Consider the following 23,491-nt stretch of genomic DNA (forward strand, 5'->3'; position numbering starts at 1 on the left):
CACGCCACACGGACTGCAAACGGAGACTGTCCGTGTGTGGTCTGTGTTATACACGGACCCATTGACTTTAATGGGTCCGTGTAATACGTGCGCTCCCACGAACACTGACATGTCTCCGTGTTTGGCACACGGAGACATGGTCCTGAAAAAATCAATGACATCTGAACAGATGCATTGATTTTAATGTGTCTATGTGTGTCAGTGTCTCCGGTACGTGAGGAAACTGTCACCTCACGTACCGGAGCCACTGACGTGTGAAACCGGCCTAACACTGATTAGCTTGGCTTTAGTTGGTGGGTGTAACCTGCTGAGGAGGAGCTTTTTTTTTTTTTTTTTTGCCTAGTGGAAGCTATATACCTGTGGTTTCCTGCATACTCCAATAAAGAATGAATACTCACTCACCATAAAATCTCTTATCTTCTTTTTCTGCTTTTGTGGTATTTATTAATGAGGAAAATTGTAATTAGAATTGCAAAACAATTGTTTGAAATGTTTCCTCATGTCACTGTATTCTTAATAGAAACCACAGGTTTATAAAATGGTTTCATCTCCCAGCAGCTTGCTACTGAGAATTACATGAAGGCGTCCCACATCCTCACCTCCTAATTGTCACAGAGCGGCTTGTCCTTAGATGACTTCAGTTCACACAGCCTGTTGTATTGGAATCACTCGACAGGAGTTTCATCCCGTGGGATCGCCGTCACATTTAATTCTGAATTCTCTATCCAATTTAATTGCCCTTTCAAGAGTTTCCCTAGTAACAAGGAACGTCTTTGTTTTTGGGTTAAAATATATATTACCATGTTGTTTAAAAGGGCCAAGCAATTCAGTTAATGTATTTGCAGGCTTCAGGAATTTACTTTTACATTGCTTTTTTTATTATGCAATTTGGCTAATTCTATAAAATCTATAATTTACAAGTTTAAAGGCAGTGATTGTTTGAGACAGACATTATGAAGCATATTTATTTTACTTTTAATTCCACACTAATTTTACATGTCTTATTGAAAGGAATTGCCCATATACCAGCACCTATGTTGGCTCTTTGGTCAGACGATAGTTTTCACACAGGCTTATCGCTTTCATAAAACTCCAGTACTTAAAAAACAAAACAAAAAAAAAACAGCCTCTTCCGGCTACAAAGATAAAACAGAAGCAGCAGCAGGCTACAACTACCAGGATGGGCTCGACAGTTCAGATTACAGTCCTCTCCCGCTCAGCTTCGGCTTGCGACTGCCAGTACTAGAGGTCTTTTCTATCTCCCACACACAGACCTAAGGCCGGTTTCACATGTCAGTGGCTCCGGTACGTGAGGAAACTGTCACCACACGTACCGGAGACACTGACACACATAGACGCCATTAAAATGAATGTGTCTCTGCACATGTCAGCGTGTTTTCACGGACCGTGTGTCCGTGTGCAAAACACAGAAACATGTCAGTGTTCGTGGGAACGCACGGATCCATTAAAGTCAATGGGTGCGTGTAGACACGTACCGCACTTGGATGCCATCCATGTGCTGTCCGTGTGCATTTTTAAAGTCATAGGGTTAAAATTGAAACAAATTGTTTCAATACACGGACAGCATACGGACGCTAAACACGGACATCACACACATCCCACACGGATAACTCCAGTACCGTGTTCTCCAGTACCGGAAATATCTGGATGTGTGAGACTGGCCTAAGACTGTGCAGCTGCCTTATATATGACCTTGAAATCTTGGACTGCAGATATGGGAGCGATCATTCCCAGCCAAGCTCTCCTGGTCGCTCCTAAAACCCGAACCCAAAATCCTGTCCCAATAGAAAAAAAACCTCTCTGCAACCTGCTGTTGCTGGAGCCTTCATCTCTGGGACTTGGCCACCTTGGTGACACACAACTTCCATCCAGGACTTTACAACTTGCTTTCCTACAATATATATATATGTGAGGCTTCTTTAAATGAACTTGTGGAGAATATATATATATATATATATATATATATATATATATATATATATATATATATATATATATATATATATATATATATATATATATATATATATATATATATACATACAATATTCACTGTTTCACAGCAGTAGTCTGCTACATACTGTTTCAGCCTACACAGGAAAGCAAAGTCCCCAGGTGTGTAGTAATACTGGCTCATGGTAGGAAGGAGAAATTATGGAACCACTCAATAGACATTGCAGATTTTTATAAGATATGTCACTAATTAATACATAAGAAATACTGGGAAGATGATATTTACAGGTTGTACATGATTATATACATAGTAGTTACATACATAATTACACTTCATTTTCTATACTGTTTATCAAACTTGCTGCATGTTATACTCCTATGGATCCAGTTTGCTTTCCTCAGCGACCTGCTGCCTTCTGAGAACCATCCAGATACCTGATATCCCCCTGCCTATTTTGCTGCAGATCCGCAGCAGATTGGCTGCTGCAGATTCGCAGCCGTTTTCCATGCGTTTACAGTACCATGTAAACCTATGGAAAACATCCGCAGTGCACATGCTGTGGGAAAAACGCACGGAAACGTAGCGTTTATTCCGCAGCATGTCAATTCTTTGTGCGGATTCCGCAGCGGTTTACACCTGCTCCATAATAGGAATCCGCAGATGTAAAACCGCAGGTGAAATCCGCACAAAAAACGCAAAAAAAACCATGGGAAATCCGTGGGAAATCCGCAATGTGGATTACCTGCGGATTAACCAAAATCAGTCTGGAAAAAACTGCTGAGTAATCCGCAGCGTGTGCACATAGCCTTAGTTGTGATGTTTCAAAAATGTAGGACATGGCTTTATGAGCTTGATTCAATATTATATCTGCTTTTTTTTCCCTGTTTTTCTAAATTTCGCTATTTTTAAAAGTCTATATGTGATTGTGCAGAATGATGATTAAAAAAAAAAGCCACAGGCAAAGTTTGGGGGTCTTCAGATGTTTTCAGAAAATTGATCAATTGCGCCTTTTAAAAAAAAAATTGTTACATTTTCTTGCAAATCTACTCGTTTTCTCCTCCTTTTTCTCCCCCTCTCCCTCATAGTGATTATAAGTATATCAGTGATTTTTTTTTTTTTTGCACTAATTTCGCCACATTTTCAAGTAATGTGACTTTTTTTGCATTAAAAAGTTGCAAAAAAAATGTGTTGCGGCTGTCGAACAGCCGAGAGACACGCAGCCGCAGGGACTCTAGCATATTTTTTGAGTACACCGTAGTCACTTGGTTAGCACCCGAGCATGCTCCAATAACACCTTAGCCGAGCACGTTTGCTCATCACTAGTAGTGAACCCTGTCATCATAATCCTACCTGTAAACCGATGACCTAATACTCATAGCTTACTATCTAAATCTACGTAATGTGTCCTAAATGCAAAGAGTCAAGGGGGCGGTCTTAGTCTCTGCTGGAGTCATGTAGTCCTAAAAATACAAGTCCGCTCTTGCTGCCTCCACCACGACTGAGGCTACGACTGCTCACTTCATTGCGCATATGCCAGGGCTGCGTAACACCAGAGGAGACCTGGACCCATCCTATAGCACTAAGGCACCACTTTTCGGACTGTGCATATTTGTCTATACATATATAATATTTATAAGTCTATGAAATGTCAGTGTCCTAAACAAATCGTCTAACACGCAGACATGAGAAGTCATGGCAAAAGGACATCTCTCATGTGCTTTTACCATGGAACGGGGTACAAAAAATCAATTAAATCTTCATGTAGGGAGTCGCATTGTCCTGTTCCTTTAGTCACCAAGGGCCGGGGTTAAGCAGACATCAGTTCCAACTCCACGGGATAATGGTCACTCACTGCTAGAGCCTGTAAAAAGGTACAGATACATAAAACACTAGTGTATTATATGCAGATATATTGCAGTAATATTAGGCTCTGGCATCCATTCTTTTGCATTTCTTTTTATATTATTATTATTTTTTTTTTTTTAATTACCTGCTCTTGGGTCAGTTTATATTTTGCCTGAAAGTTGAAAACTTTGGCCGAGTCTGGCACTATGGCGTTGTGGAGGTCGGCACCGCTGATGACAATTCTGAAAAAAAAAAAAATTAAATGAATAGAATTTGGACACATGAATACAGTTTTTGGTGTCATTGATCCAAACTGATCGGAAAAACTTGGCGACCAATCAAAACTCCACTTTAATTTCTTAGGTTGGCACCACATGTACGATGTTCACAGCTAACAGACCAAGGTGTCTGAACCGGTCGCTGGTCTCCTAACTCGACTTCAACATTCAATGCAACGTGTTGCGTTCACCGTGATAAAAGTACATGGGATCGGTAATGTTGGACACGTGGAAACGGCTCAGTAAAAGTAAAACACTGGGCAATAAAGCTACATTTCGTGAATGGGTCATGTATATTGTTGGCAAAGTCTTCAGTAGTATGCCAAAATTGGTGGAAGATGACTTCTCATTTGAGAGACCTCAAAGTTTTTCCACCTAATTTTGATACCATGTGATATTATATAGTGACTCCGAATCTGTAAAAGTGTGGGGCATGGGCATAGCTAGGGGGCACCAACAAGGTTTATTTCCAGGGTACTTAGGGTAATTAGGTAATTTCTCCTACGCCTCATTGGGGGACACAGGACCATGGGTGTTATGCTGCTGCCACTAGGAGGACACTAAACACAGAAAGAATAGCTCCTCCCCTGCAGTATACACCCTCCTGCTGGCTGTCAGCTCCTCCCCTGCAGTATAGACCCTCCTGCTGGCTCTCAGCTCCTCCCCTGCAGTATACACCCTCCTGCTGGCTCTCAGCTCCTCCCCTGCAGTATAGACACTCCTGCTGGCTCTCAGCTCCTCCCCTGCAGTATACACCCTCCTGATGGCTCTCAGCTCCTCCCCTGCAGTATAGACCCTCCTGCTGGCTCTCAGCTTCTCCCCTGCAGTATAGACCCTCCTGCTGGCTCTCAGCTCCTCCCCTGCAGTATACACCCTCCTGCTGGCTCTCAGCTCCTCCCCTGCAGTATAGACCCTCCTGCTGGCTCTCAGCTCCTCCCCTGCAGTATACACCCTCCTGATGGCTCTCAGCTCCTCCCCTGCAGTATACACCCTCCTGCTGGCTCTCAGCTCCTCCCCTGCAGTATACACCCTCCTGCTGGCTCTCAGTGAACCAGTTCTTGCTTAGTGTCTGTAGGAGGCACTTGGGTCTGTTTCAGACCCCACCGTTTTTATTTTAATTTTTAATTTTTTTGTTCTATTTTTTCCTTTAACAGAGCCAATGGGGGCGACGGATCCTTTCTAGGCTCCGATCTCCCCCGAACCATCAACAGGCAAGTACGTGGAGCGTCCCTCCCGTATCCTTTCCTGCACCGTTGGATGCCAGCCCTGAGCTCACCTTACGGGCGACGGTTCCTTCGCGTTCCGATCTCCCCCTTCCATAGCAGGCGACCACATGGAGTAGCCCTCCATCTATCTCTCCTGGAGCCAGGTGCACAGCCGGACATGATATATATGGCTTCCGTGCATCCCCCCTCTGCATCACCACTGATATAGCGGATGATGCATGGCGGCAGAAGCTCTTCACCCCCTCCCTGACTATGGCGACGGTGGATTGAGCACCGGCCCACCGCATCTACCGTGAGTACACTGCGGGGGCCGAGGCGCTGGGGGGTCCTGATCCCCGGGGTATGGGAGGTCCGCACCTTAAGCCTGTGTCCGTGGGTGGTCCGTAGTGCGGCAACCCCACGAAGGAGTGCAGCTAATGATGGCGCTAATAGCGGTCGCGGCGCTGCAGGCCGCAACCGCAGAAGAGAGTAAAAAAAATAAATAAAAATTTTCCCTCAATACAGGCTGGAGTTTTGGCCATGCCCACCGGCAGTTAGCCCCGCCCACTTTTCCTGGCGCTTCTCGTTCCCTGTGATGAGCTCCCACTTCCTGGTCTCAGCGGCCATCTTGGGACACCCACAGCCCTGATGCTGCTGCACTGCTCCAGCATTTCCTATCACAGCCCTCAGGACTAGCGTTTTTCTCTGCCTACACTGCGGACCTGCCCTGGGGACTCAAGACACAGGACCTGGGTAAGCTGCAGACACATAGCTTAACCATTCCCCTGCTAGTAAGTGCTTTCCTCCAGGCTTTACTACAGTATGTCTCAACCAAAGCCTCACAAAAAGTTTGGGAAAACCCACACTGTATTTTTCGCTGCATGTACCTCTTGTAAGGTATCATTACCCCGGGGTCACAATACTGCATTGTGCATAGCTTGTGAACCGGTGACTGCTTAGGAACCACCTGTTGCTGAGTGAGCCTAGTCCCAGTGAGCCTAGTCCCCCTGAGTGGGCTACCTCCCTTACCCGGTCTATGGCATCCCTGGCAAAAGCGTTAGACTCGTTCCGAGACCCTTCCTCTAACCAGGGCACTAATACGGACGACGCTTCCGATGCTCAGAACCCCTCGTACTCCAGGGGTCATACCTTGCCAAGGAGTTCTCACTCTTCCAGGAAAAGGACTCATGCCATATCCCCAGACCATCACCAGGATTACGGTTCTGAGAGCTCCATTTCTCGCTCCCCTTCCATTGGGGCTAGTAGAAAACCTGTTTCAGAGGACGATTCTGATACGTCCCTAGATCAGGAATTTCATCACGATCAGGAGACTCTCGACTCTCTAATTGAGTCAGTGAATAAGGCTTTGAGACTTGAGGAGGAACCCTCATCTAAAACGGATCATTCCGTGTCCTTTAAGAGGACCAAACGAGCTCACAGAGTGTTCGCCACTCATCCCGAGTTTAAGCAGATTGTTGAATCTCACAGGATCCGTCCAGATAAACGATTCACAGGGCAGAAGCCTATGGAGTCCAAATATCCCTTTGCCCAGGATCTAAGAAAACATAGGTCACAATCTCCCCCAGTAGATTCTCCGGTATCGCGTCTGGCTACGAAATCTGTTTTATCCTCCTCGGAGGGCGCCTCTATTAAAAATACAACCGATCGTCAGATCGACAATATGGCGCGTTCAGCCTTTGAAGCCTCAGCGGCCGCACTCTTTCCATCTTTTGCCGCTACGTGGGTTGCTAAGGCTATGACCCACTGGGCTGATGTCTTGTCTTCAGCAGTACTGGATACCCCTCGAGATAGCAGACCTCGCTACTCAGATAGCCAGAGCTGGAGATTTTGTAGTGACCGCATCCCTGGATGCCGCTGACTGCGCTTCTCAAGCAGCAGCAAATGCCATCACCATCCGGAGGTCCTTATAGCTCAGGGACTTGCGTGCGGATTCTACTTCCAAAAAGTCATTGACTTCTCTCCCATATCAGAGCGGTCGCCTTTTTGGCGAAAAGCTCGACAAGTTAATTTCTGACGCCACTGGAGGGAAAAGTAAATTTCTTCCACAACAGAGACCCTCTTGGCCCTTTCGGAACCTGCAACCACAGGCTCGTTCCCGATTTTTTTTTTTTTTGTTACAACTCAAACTGGTCTTCTACTTCCACATCTCCCGGTTCCGGCCGGGCACAACATGAAGACAGAGGTTCACAGGCCTCTTTTAAGCCTTCCCCTTCATGGAGAGGTAGGCCAAGGCAGCCGGGATCCAGAGGCGCCAGAACGGGCAGACCTTCCACACAATGACTCCCTGCGGTATCCGGGGGACACCCTCAAAGTAGGCGGCCGCCTGCTTTCCTTCAGTGCCGCATGGCTCTCGGTCGTTCACGACGAGTGGGTCCGCGATCTAGTGTCCTCCAGATACAAGATAGATCTCTTATCTCGTCCTCCAAACCGTTTTTTCCTGTTTTCTCCTCCCAGGGCAAAAGCATCAGAGTTCTTCAAAGCTATAAGCTCTCTGAGAAAAGACAGAGTTATTATTCTGGTCCCTCAAAGCGAAAGGTTTCAAGGTTTTTATTCAAACCTCTTCATTGTTCCAAAGCAGGACGGTACAGTACGGCCCATACTGGACCTAAAACTGCTGAACAGGTTCGTCAGGGTACAACGATTCCAGATGGAATCGCTTCGTTCTGTCATTGCCTCCATGGAAAAAGGCGAGTTCCTGGCGTCTATAGACATCCAGGACGCATACCTCCACATTCCTATTTTACCTTCTCACCAAAGGTTTCTTCGCTTCGCAGTTCAGGAAGATCACTTCCAATTCGTTGCTCTGCCCTCCAGCCTCGCCACCGCTCCCAGGGTATTCACCAAGGTCATGGCGGCTGCCGTGGCCATACTCCACACCCATGGAGTGGTGGCATGCCCTTATTTAGACGATATCCTCATCAAAGGCCCCTCTTTCTGCTCCTGCAAGGAAGCTGTGGCCATCACAATATATACCCTTTCTCGTCTGGGTTGGAAGATAATCTTCAAAAAATCTTTCCCAGTACCGGATCAGCGAATTTCCTTTCTAGGAATGATACTCGACTCGTCCTGGGGTTGGTTCTTCTTCCCCCGGAAAAGATTTCAGTCTTACAGCGAGAAGCTCAGAAGCTCTCTCAGCCTCACTCTCACTCTCTGCGCTTCAGTATGAGAGTCCTCGGCAGGATGGTAGCAGCTATGGAGGCAGTTCCATTTGCCCAACTACACCTCCGTCCTCTACAGCATGTCCTCCTGGCTGTTTGGGACAGGAACCCGTTCTCCCTAGACAGTCGGTTCCTTCTTCCCCAGCGAGTCAGACAGCCTCTCAGGTGGTGGACATTGAAATCCTCCCTGAATCAAGGGAAGTCTTTTCTTCCAGTACACTGGCTGGTTGTGACGATAGATGCCAGTCTTCTAGGCTGGGGAGCGGTGTTCCTTCATCACACTGCTGCTGGTCCCCCCAGGAATCACGCCTTCCAATCAACATCTTGGAAATCCGGGCGATCAGGCTGGCACTTCTCCAGTTCCATCCCTTCCTAGCAGGTCGCCCAATCAGGATTCAGTCCGACATCGCCACTGCAGTAGCATACATCAACCGCCAAGGGGGAACCCACAGCAGGGTGGCCATGACAGAGGTAGGCCACATCCTCCGATGGGCCGAGGAAAACCGCTCAATGATCTCTGCGGTTCACATCCCGGGAGTGGACAATTGGGAGGCAGACTTCCTCATTCGGCAATGCCTCGACTCTGGGGAGTGATCTCTCCATCCGGAGATCTTCCACCAGATCTGCTGTCGTTGGGGAACCCCGGACGTGGATCTGATGGCCTCACGGCTGAATTCCAAGGTTCCCGACTTCATGGCTCAGTCCCACGATCCGGCAGCCATCGGGGCAGACGCTCTTGTACTCCCGTGGCATTATTTTCGGCTTCCGTACATATTTCCCCCACTTCCTCTCCTACCGAGAGTCATCAAGAAAATCAGAGCGTAGAGCGTTCCGGTAATCCTGATTGCGCCAGATTGGCCGCGCCGGGCGTGGTACACGGAACTAGTTCAACTAGTTGCCGACGTTCCCTGGCGATTACCGAATCGCACAGATCTGCTATCTCAAGGCCCCTTTTACCACCAGAACTCAGAGGCCCTGTGTTTGACGGCATGGCCATTGAGTCCTGGGTCCTAATCCGGACAGGTTTCTCTCCAGAAGTCATAGCTACCATGATCAACGCTAGAAAGCCTACATCTATGCGTATCTATCATCGCACTTGGAAGCCTTTCTTTCCATGGTGTAGCGACCGAGGACGTTCTCCTCTACATTTTTCCATCCCTTCCATTCTCAAGTTCTTAGGCTAGGTTCACATTGCGTTAGGGCAATCCGTTTAGCGCTAGCGCTAGCGGATTGCGCTAACGCAATGTTTATTTAGGGGCCGCGTTCAGGGGTCGCGTTAACGTCCCCGCTCTCGCAGATCCCCGATCTGCGAGAGCGGGGAACGGACCTCGGGCGCCCCGCGGACGCTGCAAGCAGCGTCCGAGGCGCGTCACAGAAGAACGGCACATCACTAGCGCGAGCCGAAAAAGGCACGCGCTAGTGATGCGCTGCAGGCGAAATTTACATTGCTGTCAATGGGTGCGCTAACGGACCCGTTGCACGGCGTTAATTGCGACATTTTCGCCGTGCAACGCTGTCCGTTAGCGATCACCCACTAACGCAATGTGAACCTAGCCTTACAAACGGGTTTGGACTTGGGTCTCGCCCTTAGTTCTCTCAAGGGGCCGATCCAGCCCTGTCTGTTCTCTTCCAACGCAGGATTGCCAACAGATTACCGGTCAAGACATTTATTCAGGGAGTCTCCCATCGGGCGCCCCCCTATAGGATGCCGTTGGAACCATGGGATCTTAATCTGTTCCTCGGAGCTTTGCAACAGGCTCCTTTCGACCCTCTACAGGAGGTTTCCCTGTCTCTTCTTTCATGGAAAGTTGCTTTTCTAGTTGCGGTCACCTCTATCAGACGAGTCTCCGAGCTGGCGGCTCTGTCCTCTCAAGTTCCGTTCCTGAATTTTCATCAGGATAAGGTGGCTTTGAGGACATCCCTGTCTTTTCTACCGAAAGTTGTATCCTCTTTTCATCTCAATGAGGATATTGTCTTACCGTCACTCTGTCCGGCACCAGTCCATCGCATCGAGAAGGCCCTTCACACACTGGATTTAGTGAGAGCTGTTAGGAGATACATCTCGCGGACAGCTTCTTTCCGCAGGTCAGATGCCCTATTCGTGCTCCCGGAAGGACCGAGGAAAGGGTTTCCCGCTTCCAAGGCGACAATAGCCAAATGGATCCGTTCGGCTATTCAGGAGTCCTACCGAGTCAGAGGTCTTCCTGTCCCAGCAGGGATTAAGGCTCACTCCACTCGGTCAGTGGGTGCATCTTGGGCCATCCGGCACCAAGCTTCGGCAGCACAAGTTTGTAAGGCTGCGACTTGGTCCAGCCTGCATACCTTTACAAAACATTACCATATTCACTCTCAGGCCTCGGCAGATGTGACCGTCGGAAGACGAATTTTGCAGGCGGCTGTGCCGCATCTGTAACTTGTGGGTGCAAGTAGCAATTGCAGTTAATTGTTTCCCACCCAGGGACTGCTTTAGGACGTCCCATGGTCCTGTGTCCCCCCAATGAGGCGTAGGAGAAATGGAGATTTTTGTGTACTCACCGTAAAATCCTTTTCTCCGAGCCAATCATTAGGGGACACTTCACCCACCCTGTTAGCCTATTGGCTTTGGTCTTTGTTGAGTTAACTTGGTTTTTGACATAGTTCATCCTTGCTAAATATTAAGCTCCTACTGCTTTGTTACCGAACTGGTTCACTGAGAGCCAGCAGGAGGGTGTATACTGCAGGGGAGGAGCTATTCTTTCTGTGTTTACTTAGTGTCCTCCTAGTGGCAGCAGCATAACACCCATGGTCCTGTGTCCCCCAATGATTGGCTCGGAGAAAAGGATTTTACGGTGAGTACACAAAAATCTCCTTATTGCAGCAAACAACTGATCTGGGGTAATTATAAATAATGGTGCTTTATTGCCCCTTCACATCCCATTGATTACATTAGTTTAATCATCCTCTGTATCTTTGCACTTACCTGTCATATGCACAGTTTGATTTGCCCACGGTGGTGTCGATATCATCCGCTATGAGCCATGTGAAGTCCCCACTGCTGTACATGCGGATGCTGTCCCAGTCAGATGTCGTGACGTAGCTGCAGTCGGCATTGAAATCGCCCAAGAAAATAATGTTCTATAAAAATACAAAGAATAAAAGGGGAATAATTTTCCTACTAAATCGTAAGAAGCTGTGATCCCATGATTAATAGTTACATGCGCTGATTCTAGTATAACCTTTTTTTGCTTCCCTGTGTCCCTGTAACCCTTTGGTGCGGTTTGGGATCTATTCAAAAATATATTAATATTAAATGGTCAAATAACCCCTTTAACCGCTACCCGACATGACATAATAGTACGTGAAATAACAGGTCCATGTGTGTGGTGCGGGCTCAGGAGTTGAGCCTGCACCATGCCAAGGCAGATGCTGGCTGTGTTACTTAGTCAGAATCTTCCGGTAACGGCAGCAGCCGTAGCTAGCTCTGATCGCTGCTGTTTAACTATTGAAATGCCTCTTTCAATAACTGTAAGAGTCGTTTAGATCATTGGTGCTCGCTTGCACTGGCTCCCGTTGGCCCACACTATCGTGACCGATGGGTTACAGCGCTGTTATTTTTATCCCCCCTGTGCACACAAATATGGCTCGGCTTCATAGAAGACAGCTATTTTATCTACTGCAATAAAAGCAAGTTCAAGTCCTTTAAGGTAATTAAATAAAACCAAAAAAAAAAATGGGTTTCAGAAAATAGCGACACAAACCAAATTTAAAATAATTATGTCTCTTGGAAAAAGGTAAGGGAAAAAAACGAAAATGTGAAAATTAAAAAATTTCCCGCCAGTCTCAGAAGGGGTTGAAAGGATTTTTAAAATTTAAAAAGGCAATTTTTTTTTTCTCCAGAAACAGCGCCACTCTTGTCCATAGACCATGTCTGGTATTACAACTCCCATTGCAAAAACGCTGAACATCGAGCATGGACAAGTTACTTTATTGCTGAAAATGGAATCTATTGTACCCCATATACTTTCTATGGTCAGATTTGTATATTCTGCCCTAAATCTTTGTATTAGGGCTGTAGGTATATGGAAATTTGATGCACTTTCAGGGTTGACATGAAGAAACCATCCTGTAAAATCTCCACACGACAGATATATAAACCGTCACCGTACATCCGCCGTGTCCTTCATATGCAGCACAATACTTACATCATTTTGGCATTTCTCGCATGCGTCCACATAGACGTCATATAACGCATCGATCTCCGGAACCGCAGCTTTAGGTGCAGAGTGCAAAGGAACCAGAACAAAATCCTTGATGACTGGAAATAAAAATCATAAATATCATACTATAGAATAATCCGCTATAATGTGCCAACCATCAGAAGTGCTATACCTAGCCAGATCAGATCTCATACTTTGCGCTGACGAGGAGCAATACCCCGAAACACGTCTGCAAATTGAGATTCTGATTTGGCTTTTATCCTAAGTCATATTGCAAGGCTCGTTAAAGGGTCGATGGTGACTTGTAGGATCACTATTTCCAACAGGGGGCGCTATAGAGTTCAAGTCATCTTTTCTGAAGAGTCAAATTGAAATTATAGTGTTCACTAGGGAGACTTAAAGGGAACCTGTCACCACGTTTTTGGAAGATGGGATAAAAATAGCGTTAAATAGGGGCAGAGGTGGGCATTACATTAGTGTGTTTGTTATGCGTTTATTACCCACCTAAGTTGCCGAAATACCTTTGCAAAGTCTCCGTTTTCGCCTGTCAATCAGGCTGATCTGGTCAAAAGGGCGTTGTCTTCCCCCAGATTTTGCGTAGTTTTCCGTTGGTGGCGTAGTGGTGTGCGCATGCCCAAGGTCCCGAATCCTCTGCCAGGGGATTTAAAAGAGCGCGCTGTTCGTTTTCATTGGTGATCGGTGGGCGCGGCCATCTTCCTTTGGCCGCGCGTGCGCAGAAGCGGCGCTCTGCTGGCCGCGGCTTCAGGAAAATGGCCGCCGCGATATCCATCTGCGCACGCGCGGCATCCCGCGGCCATTTTCCTGAAGCCGCGGCCAGCAGAGCGCCGCTTCTGCGCACGCGCGGCCAAAGGAAGATGGCCGCGCCCACCGATCACCAATGAAAACGAACAGCGCGCTCTTTTAAATCCCCTGGCAGAGGATTCAGGACTTTGGGCATGCGCACACCACTACGCCACCAACGGAAAAGTACGCAAAATCTGGGGGAAGACAAGACGCCCTTTTGACCAGACCAGCCTGATTGACAGGCGAAAACGGAGACTTTGCAAAGGTATTTCGGCAACTTAGGTGGGTAATAAACGCATAACAAACACACTAATGTAACGCCCACCTCTGCCCCTATTTAACGCTATTTTTATCCCATCTTCCAAAAACGTGGTGACAGGTTCCCTTTAATCCTTAAAGGGGATGTACCAAGACTGCAATTTCTCAGTTATCCACAGGATCAATGATCAGTTGCTGATTGATGGGAGTCGCAGCTCTGTTAGTTGCACCGATCTCAAGAACAAGGGTGTATAGATATTGAAACCATGGTACCAAATTTGGCATAAAATATTAATATAATGGTCCTATAGTTCTGACCTGTCCCTGGAGCATGGAAAGTGACCACAAATGGTTCCCTGCTGAAGGCGTCTTCTCCAGTGTACATGTTGTGATCGTGGTAATGGTAGCTGTCGTGCACACTCGCTTTGTCATTCCTACGGGGGTGAAGTTTGGGAGAAATACAGGTCAGGTAAGTTTCTCTCCAAGTGAGAAGTCAGGTAGCACTTAGTTTACATCCATTTTGCCAGATTTCACAATACAAACTGTGTACACTATTATATAGATCTTAGACCTGATGAGATTGGTGTGCATACTGTGAAAATCCACATCAGAATGTATAACTCTTTATGAAAGTTTAACACCCTCTCCCCCCACTTAGCCTGATTGACAGCTCCTCAGTGTCCCTCCTCTCTGTTGCTGCTGATATCTCACACTGCCCAGTACAAGCTGCAGCTGAAGAGGCAGCGACTGAATACAATTGGACTCTCACTCTCCGCTATACAGCAATTCTGACATGGATTTTCAAGATAACTACACCAGCCTCATTAGGTCTAAAATATCTCTTTAATAATGTGTACAGTTTGTTTTGTGAAATCTGGTGACAGAGCCGCTTTAGAGTGGAGAGAGTGTCCCTTGCTCTAGGTGACCTCTGGGGGTTCCAACAGTTTCCTAACAGCTGGATATCCTTTTATTATTTTCTCAACAGGCGACCCACCTACTACATAGGGATGGTGCTAAGCGCACATTCCCTACCATTCATAGGTCATCCTGTATGAACATATCTTTACGGCTACACATCATGCCTCCTACAGCAGCCTGCACAGATAAACATGGTACCATGGGCATCGCGCCAGGCTCGGCAGACTGCGCCCTCTTCTCATTGTGCTCTGGGCTGTGCGCCAGCTCAAACACTGGGATATGATTTATAGAACTGTAACAATATCGCAAATAATGCTTCAAAGCTAATACAAAGAGATAAACCAGTAATTCGACACATCACATAGTCCTAAAAATAAGACAAGAAAGTTACACCAGGGAGGTTGTCTCTACAGTAACAGCATTGAGAGAGTCATAAATGTTTTGCAAATGTATCAAATGCTTTCAAGAGAGAATCCAAACCAATGAGAGGGATTACGATTGTGTTACTTCTGCCTACAGAGTATCAGGCAACAAAGAAAACTGTATAGATGTTGTTTTAGAATTAACGTGTTCATGTGCCAAGTTAAAAATTATTATTATGATTAAAGGTCTTTTTTTGGCTAATTTTTGCAATAGGGTTTCATTTTCAAATATATTCATGGTATGGCTTTTATAAGAATTTAGTCTTCATTCACATTGCTAGCTGCAGAACGAGTTAACTGAGGATTCGTCAGTGATCTAATTCTGATGGAGACTTTGCAACAATTTTATCTGTCTTTTTCTGAGCTATTTTGGTGCTGATTTATGACCATTGACCGCAACAAAGTTGAGCTGAACTTTGATATGATCATAAATGAGCATAGAGGAGCTAAAAAAAAGACAAAGATTTTGTATCTCTTTTATCTGTCTTTTTCTGAGCACATCTGCTGATTGTTGATTATAGACAACATGACAACTAAGCTGAACTTTGAGGTCATAGATCAGCCAAGAGGTGCTCAGAAAAAGACAGATAGAAGAGTTACAAAATCTTTGCTTTTTTTTTTCTTTTAGCTCCTCTCTGCTGATTTCTGATCACATCAAAGTTCAGCTCAACCTTGTTGTGATCAGAGGTCATAAATCAGCACCAATGAGCTCAGAAAAAGACAGATAAAACAGTTGCAAACTCTCCATCAGGATGAACTCACTGACAGAACTCAGTTCACTCATTCTGCAACCAGTAATGTGCAAGGAAATAGTTGGCAAAAGCCAAATGGTGCAAAAATACATTTAAATGACATCCAATTGCAACAAAAAAAAAAAAATTTCTCCAAAAATAAATTAAGTAAATAAATAAGTAAAATAAGTAAATTAAATAATTAATTAATTAAATAATTAATTATATAAAATAAGTAAATTAAATAATTAATTAATTAAATAATTAATTATATAATTAATTAAATTAATTAATTAAATAATTAATCATAATAATAAATAATAATAAAATAATAATAAAAATATTAATAATAATAAATAATTAATTGAATAATTAATTAAATTAAGTAAATAAATAAGTAAAAAATGAGTGTCCTTTTCTTTTAAAGGGGTTATCATTTTTATTAAAATGCTGCCACTTGGGTGATCAGCTGCTGATCCTCCCAGGTCCTGTTTCTGGTAATCCCAGGAAGCAGCTGATTTTGTTGGGGTTGACAATTTCCCCTGCTGGTAAAATGTAGTATTACATGGCGGCATTTCTGATAAATATCTCTCCATGTATGACAGGGACAGATTTTGCGCTATACACAAAGTAATTAATGCTTGAGGAATCTTACCTGTAGACAAACAGGTAGCGCTCTTTATAAGTGTCTCTTCCAAGAGTGTCGCTGACCACATAGGAGTAGATCGGTTCAGACGAATCGCTGAAAATTAATAAAAAGGTTTGTACTTATTAGCAATAATATATTGCATATCATTATATATTTGTGTTTCAGTTCCCCACCATTTTTAAGATTTCTGCTTGCTGTAAGTGAATGAAAACATTTTGTTTAAAGCCAGAACCAGTATCCTGGGTTTGATGGCAGGTAGCAGATAAGGATGAATGATGGTTAATTCCATTGTTTGATACAAGTAGATTTTGCATTTTGTTGGCAGTAGCATATTTCCGTATATATGGGGCAATTATATGAGGAATTTTTACACCAAGAATGAACAATCTGATTAGCCGATGAATGAGCCTGTGGTCGCTGCCATGTTTAGACCGGTCAATGATTGTTACCAACCATTCGTACGATTCCGGTGGTTGCTGCCATGTTTAGACGGGTCAATGATTGTCACCAAGTGTTCATACAATTTCGTGGTCGCTGCCATATTTAGACAGGTCAATGATTGTTAACAAGTGTTCTTGTGATTCCGGTGATCTCTGTCATGTTTAGACGGGTCAATGATTGTCACCAAGCGTTCCTGTGATTCCCGTGGTCGCTGCCATGTTTAGACGGGTCAATGATTGTCACCAAGCGTTCCTGTGATTCCAGTGGTTGCTGCCATGTTTAGACGGGTCAATGATTGTCACCAAGTGTTCATATGATTCGGTGGTCGCTGCCTTGTTTAGACCTTTCAATGATTGTCACCAAGTGTTTGCACGATTCCGGTGGTCGCTGCCATGTTTAGACGGGTCAATGATTGTCACCAAGTGTTCATATGATTCGGTGGTCGCTGCCTTGTTTAGACCTTTCAATGATTGTCACCAAGTGTTTGCATGATTCCGGCGGTCGCTGCCATGTTTAGACGGGTTAATGATTGTCACCAAGTGTTAGTATGATTCTGGTGGTCACTGCCATGTTTAGACGGGTCAATGATTGTCACCAAATGTTCCTGTGATTCCGGTGGTCGCTGCCATGTTTAGACGGGTCAATGATTGTCACCAAGTGTTCCTGTGATTCCGGTGGTCGCTGCCATGTTTAGACGGGTCAATGATTGTCACCAAGTGTTCCTGTGATTCCGGTGGTCGCTGCCATGTTTAGACGGGTCAATGACTGTCACCAAGTGTTCGTACGATTCCGGTGGTCGCTGCCATGTTTAGACGGGTCAATGACTGTCACCAAGTGTTCGTACGATTCCGGTGGTCGCTGCCATGTTTAGACGGGTCAATGATTGTCACCTAATGTTCGTACGATTCCAGTGGTCACTGCCATGTTTAGATGGGTCAATGATTGTCACCAAGTGTTTGTACGATTAACAGTTGTCTCATTTGGAATTTTCAGGCCCTACTGCAGCCTCCGCTGTGCTTATAAGTAGCCCACATTCAGAAGAACATGAACACCATTGACTAAACATTCTGAAAAATGAAACACGTGGGATAAGTTATTTCTAGCATTAGTAATTTGTCCTTTTTGGACATGAGACATGTGATATACAGGCTCGGACTGGCCACAGGGTAACAGGGGAATCCCCCGGTGGGCCCCTGTGTCGATCTGATTCACTCTGTACAGAAAAAAGCAGCATCTCATCATTCATTAACCACGCTACCCAGTTTATTATTATATAGAGATATAGGTAAATTTGTGAATGAACTTAGTATAATATTTGCATGCAGGTGAAAAGTGGGCCCCCCCAAAGTCAATGTTATTGGTGGGCCCTTGTCACCCCAGTCTGACGCTGGTGATATAGGACTCATATGAAGACTAGTAGTGCAATAAACAGGAGTAAGAGATGGTAAAAAAAATGTCTAACCCATTCAGTTCTGTCATCATAGTTTTAACTGCGCTGAGGTCGGCGTCCCGAACTTCCTGGATCAGAACTATATCATAGCGCTGCAATATCTGAAATCATAGAAGTTACTGGAAATTATCACAAAGCATAGACGCAGGAACAAACACATTTCTTCATCTACTGAAGCTTGGAAACCTGTTTTCACATTAAAGTCTTTCTCCATTAATGTAGTTTAGTAGAATTTATCTTTATCTTTTTTAATCATTTTTCAGTGTTAAATCCTCAATTCTTTATGTAAACATTTAGTATAAATATTTGAAAAACACTTTACCTTCATTATAATGGCGCACACTTCGGGATTATTTATTTTCGAGTCCCCAAAAGCCTGAATGTTAAATGCACCAATTTTGAATGCCGAGACGGTGCAGGAAGCGACCATGAGCGCAATCACCAAACGCAGCATCTCTGATGAGAGCGAAACACACAATAAACATCAAATATTATGTCATAAATAGATTAGAAAAAATAAACCAAACAAATAAAACCATACAAAATGTATTGTAGAAGTCGCTGTTCGGTGAGGATCAGCAAAAAAACATTCTGTACCAAATTAATTTAAAGAAAATTTACTAAATTAACACCAGGATCAATTGTTGTACACCTCAGGTACCTGTCAGTCTCCGTGCTCCTAAGGAAAAGCCTAAAGATGGACATGGCACCTCCTATGATTTCGGTAGGGAGGCAGCAATGGGACAGGACAGAGTATATGTAAAAAAGTTGCACCTTATACTGATTGCTACCTGTAGGACACCTATATATGTACATGTATGAATTGTGCAGGCACTAAGGGCACGATTCATCAAGATGCTTTCACCAGAATACACTTTCAAACATGGCAACATTTTTGGGCAACACAAAAAGTGCAACTTTTGAGTTTCGCCCAATTCTGCCAAAGTGGAGCTGGGGTTGGGATAGGATATGACGAATCGCCAGTTTTTATGAATCAGAGTTTAAGTGCTGATAAGATTCGAATAAAGAAGTTTCCAATATTTTTGAATCATACTCAGAAAGCAGGAAATTTCTTAAAATTACAAAATAGCTAATAATCACCCGCCACTCCAATGCCCAACGGCAATTTTCTGGTGGTTGTGTCTGGTGTTTATTAGCTGTGATAACATTTTGACTACTGCTTCAGTTTATCACTGGCGGTCACGTGCTGACCGTGCTACCATCACTAATGAGACCAGTGATTGGTCTTGTGAGCATAGTCTCAGTGGCATCACGACAGGAAAACTTAGAAAGTCCAATAGAACCACACTGGTTGTGTTGGAGTAGGAGAAAAATTACCAGGTGACCAGAAATGGCTTTCTGGCAATGTTTCAAATTTCTTGGACAACCTGATGAGGTCTAAGGGGGAATGTTTCTCCTTCCGGAGAGTGCCAAGCCTATAAGTCTCCTCATGCCGGCTTGGCACTCTCCGCAGAGAGAAACATTCCCACTAGGACCCTCAGTCAGAGGTCTCTCACCTATCCAAATAAGATCTCCTGCTTTGCACTGAGGAGGGGAAACATGTTTCTGTAAATGGGGTTCTGGTTTGGCTTCTTATCTTAAATCATGTGGCAAAGTTCCTTAAAGGGTTGATATAGTTGGTGCCAAAGATCAAGATCTCTTCTTTACGAAGAGGATATTTGCATATTGGACAACCTCTTTAAAGATTTGTCTTAAAATCTATTTTGTTTTAAGGCAGTCGGACAACTGTGAAGTTCATGACATTGAGGTGTTGAGTTTATGCGGTGAAGGGGTCTCCTGTTCAAGACCCTCATCTAGTAGCCAGAGGAGTGAGCAGCACCATAAAGCATCTCTCGCACTGGAGGACCGACACATCTGTACATTACATGGACACTCCATAGGATTCAGTAGGAAAAGTGTAATGCTTTATTTTCCCTGTGGAGGCGCTATAGGAAATATGAACAGTTGCCATCACAAGATATGAAATAAAACACCAGAATGATCTCTTACCAGAATTCCCAAGAACATCACTTTATGTATTTATTGATTAATGTTTGTTTCAATAATGTGATATCTAACTTCCTTCCCATATAGATAGGTAAGTGCAGGAAATAATAATACGACTGTTATTGATTCATAAGATATTCACCCGGGAATTTACATAATAACATCCTGCACGCTGCAATTATCAAAACCACTCAGCAAATAGGATGGCAAGCAATGTTGAGGAGTGAGATAAGGCTGAAGCTAGTAATATATATATATCACCTAATTAATCATTTATTTATGGGGTTCTGATTATATAAAATAAGACTGCAAATTAGTACACGAACAAGGAAGAGGAGAGCCAGCGACCTGTGCATTAGGAGTTGTACTGGAGAGATATAAATTAGGAGTAATATAGAAGGATGAGAGAGTACAGGTCACCCATTACTGGGAGTATTCCAGGGACATTATCTGTACTAATGTATAAATTGGGACTATTAGAACTGAGTGACAATCAGACATAGAGAAATTAGGAATATTATACGAGGAGGAGTAGCGGAGAAGTAATGGCATAATGGGCGGAAAGGGTTACAATAATGGAGTAATGAAGCACTAGATATGAAGGGAGGAATATATATGGTAGGCACAAGGGTGCTGGAGTTAAATAGGGAAAGTACAGAACGTAGAAGTGGTAGGGAGTGTAGTAATGGTAGTAGTAGTCATGGTAGAAATAGAGTTGGGATAGTAGCACTGCTGGTAGTAGTAACGATGGTAGTATTAGTAGTGGAAAGGGTAGTTGTAATGGTAAGAATAGAAGCACTGGTAGTAGTGATGGTAGAAGTAGAGGTAGGGATAGTAGTACTGGTAGTAGTAGTGATGGTAGCATTAGTAGTGGAAAGGGTAGTTGTAATCGTAGGAATAGTAGTACTGGTAGTAGTGATGGTAGAAGAAGAGGTAGGGATAGTAGTACTGGTTGTAGTAGTAGTGATGGTAATATTTGTATTTGTAGGGATACTAGTACTGATGTTGGTAGTAGTAGTAGTTGCAGGGGTAGTAGCAGTGATAGGGATAGTAGTACTGGTAATAGTGATGGTAATATTTGTAGTGGTAGGGATACTAGTACTGATGATGGTAGTAGTAGTAGTAGTAGTGATGATACTATTATAAGTGGTAGGAATAGTAGTAGTGATGGTAGTATTAGTGATAGGGGTAGTAGTAGCAACAGTGATTGTAGTATTAGTAGTGGTAGGGAGGTGATACTAGTACTGATGATGGTAGTAGTAATAGTTGTAATGATGGTAGTATTAGTAGTTGCAGGGGTAGGGGCAGTGGTAGGGATAGTAGTACTGGTAGTAGTAACAGGGATAGTAGTAGTTGTAGTGATAGGGATAGTAGTGGTGGAGGTGGCAGTGGTAGGGATAGTAGCACTGGTAGTAGTGATAGTAGTATTAGTACTGGTAGTAGTTGTGGTAGTGGTAGGGATAGTAGTACTTGAAGTGATGGTAGTATTAGTAGTGGTAGTAGTAGTGATAGGTATAGTAGTAGTTGTAGCAGTGGTAGGGATAGTAGTGGTGGAGGTGGCAGTAGTGGTAGTGGTAGGGATAGTAGTACTGGTAGTAGTGATGGTATTAGTAGTAGTAGTTGTAGTAATAGGGATAGTAGTAGTAGTTGTAGCAGCAGTGGTAGGGATAGTGGTGGAGGTGGCAGTAGTAGTAGTGGCAGTGGTAGGGATAGTAGTACTGGTAGTAGTGATAGTAGTATTAGTAGTGGTAGTAGTAGTTGTAGCAGTGGTAGGGATAGTAGTACTGGTAGTAGTGATAGTAGTAGTAGTGGTAGTTGTAGTTGTAGCAGTGGTAGGGATAGCAGTACTGGTAGTAGTAGTGATAGTAGTATTAGTAGTGGTAGTAGTAGCAGTGGTAGGGATAGTAGTACTGGTAGTAGTGATAGTAGTATTATTAGTGGTATTAGTTGTAGCAGTGGTAGGGATAGTAGTGGTGGAGATGGCAGTAGTAGTAGTGGTAGATCTGGTGATAGTAGCAGAACACAAGAAGCTACTAATGTGGGGAACCTGTGATATCAGCTAAAGAGTGCGAAGTACACCTGAAATATAAAGTATTAGGGAGCTGGAGGAGAATATATCAGCCATACAGGGCATTACATGTGTCTCAGACAATACCGATAAATAAGATCACAACATTGCGAAATTCATCAACAATGTCCAAGAGGAACGAGAAAGAAGATGGAAGTCGGCCAAGTTTTGGGTGGTTGTTAAGTCTGTCTTTGATCTAATTTCAGTCTGTAAATGAAACATTTTTGTAAAAAAATAAATCTGATCTGGAAAAATAAGGTAAGAAAAAGAGGAAGACCCTCATTGACATGGCGTGGGGAGGAGAATTTGGTTTGGGGCAGGAATTCGAAACCCTTGTTGGGTTTGGAAAGAAGTAGAGACTGAAGAAGACAAAGCCCAACTTGGTCTATGGGGCCAAGAGAAAATTAGAGACATCATAGGATAAGACTGCAGACTTTACCAGTCATTATAGACCTTTAAGTACTAGAGTAATAGAAGATGAAGCCTACTTCAGAAGATAGAGGAGGATGGGAGTGGTGGTGGTACCAAAGGATTAGAAGAAAATTGAATACTCACTGAACTGTGTGCTTCTGCTTTCCTGATGTGTCTTCCTGATCCCGGTCGTTGATGATAGACTTTAGAGAGTTATCATTGGAGTTATTAGACAGCAGGTTATATAGTGTATATCCTCCCACACAGACAGGTGACCCAGCGAGCCCTGCGACTCCTCCCAAATTTCATTTGTGGTGATAGTAAAGGCAGTGAGTGTCACACCTGCCCAGGAGAAGACTGTGCAAACTCAAGGTCCACAGAGATAAGAACATGTTGTCCATGGGAACATCATGTATAACATGTACTAATGGGATTTATTGCCATAGTTAGGGCACCAGCATGTATAATACTGGTCAGCCATTCATAGGTAAAACCTTCATTGGCTGATGGTAAGAGGAAGACAGCTTCAGAAGAAAGGAAATATGGGAAATGATGGAGGCAAAATTACCAGATAATGCAAAATCAACTGCAATAATCACTGTTGCTTCAACAAACTTTGCATTAATCCATAGTACAAAACAAAACTTTGTAATA

The 23,491-nt window shown here is 44.2% G+C and overlaps 1 protein-coding gene across 1 annotated transcript; it reads right to left on the minus strand.

Annotated features, from left to right (window-relative positions):
* Window positions 1-3,050: 3,050 nt before the first annotated feature.
* LOC143785613 (deoxyribonuclease-1-like) lies at window positions 3,051-23,085 on the minus strand. Its single transcript, XM_077274627.1, has 9 exons — window positions 22,982-23,085; window positions 18,674-18,807; window positions 18,364-18,452; window positions 16,467-16,553; window positions 14,059-14,174; window positions 12,664-12,776; window positions 11,442-11,596; window positions 3,966-4,062; window positions 3,051-3,836 (listed from the first exon to the last, which is right to left on the minus strand). The coding sequence occupies exons 2-9, from the start codon at window positions 18,803-18,805 to the stop codon at window positions 3,783-3,785; spliced, it is 843 nt and encodes a 280-aa protein (XP_077130742.1). The 5' UTR covers window positions 18,806-18,807; window positions 22,982-23,085; the 3' UTR covers window positions 3,051-3,782.
* Between the last annotated feature and the right edge of the window lie 406 nt (window positions 23,086-23,491).

Source organism: Ranitomeya variabilis, chromosome 7 (assembly GCF_051348905.1).
Source record: "Ranitomeya variabilis isolate aRanVar5 chromosome 7, aRanVar5.hap1, whole genome shotgun sequence".
In the NCBI taxonomy this organism is placed as follows: Eukaryota; Metazoa; Chordata; class Amphibia; order Anura; family Dendrobatidae; genus Ranitomeya; species Ranitomeya variabilis.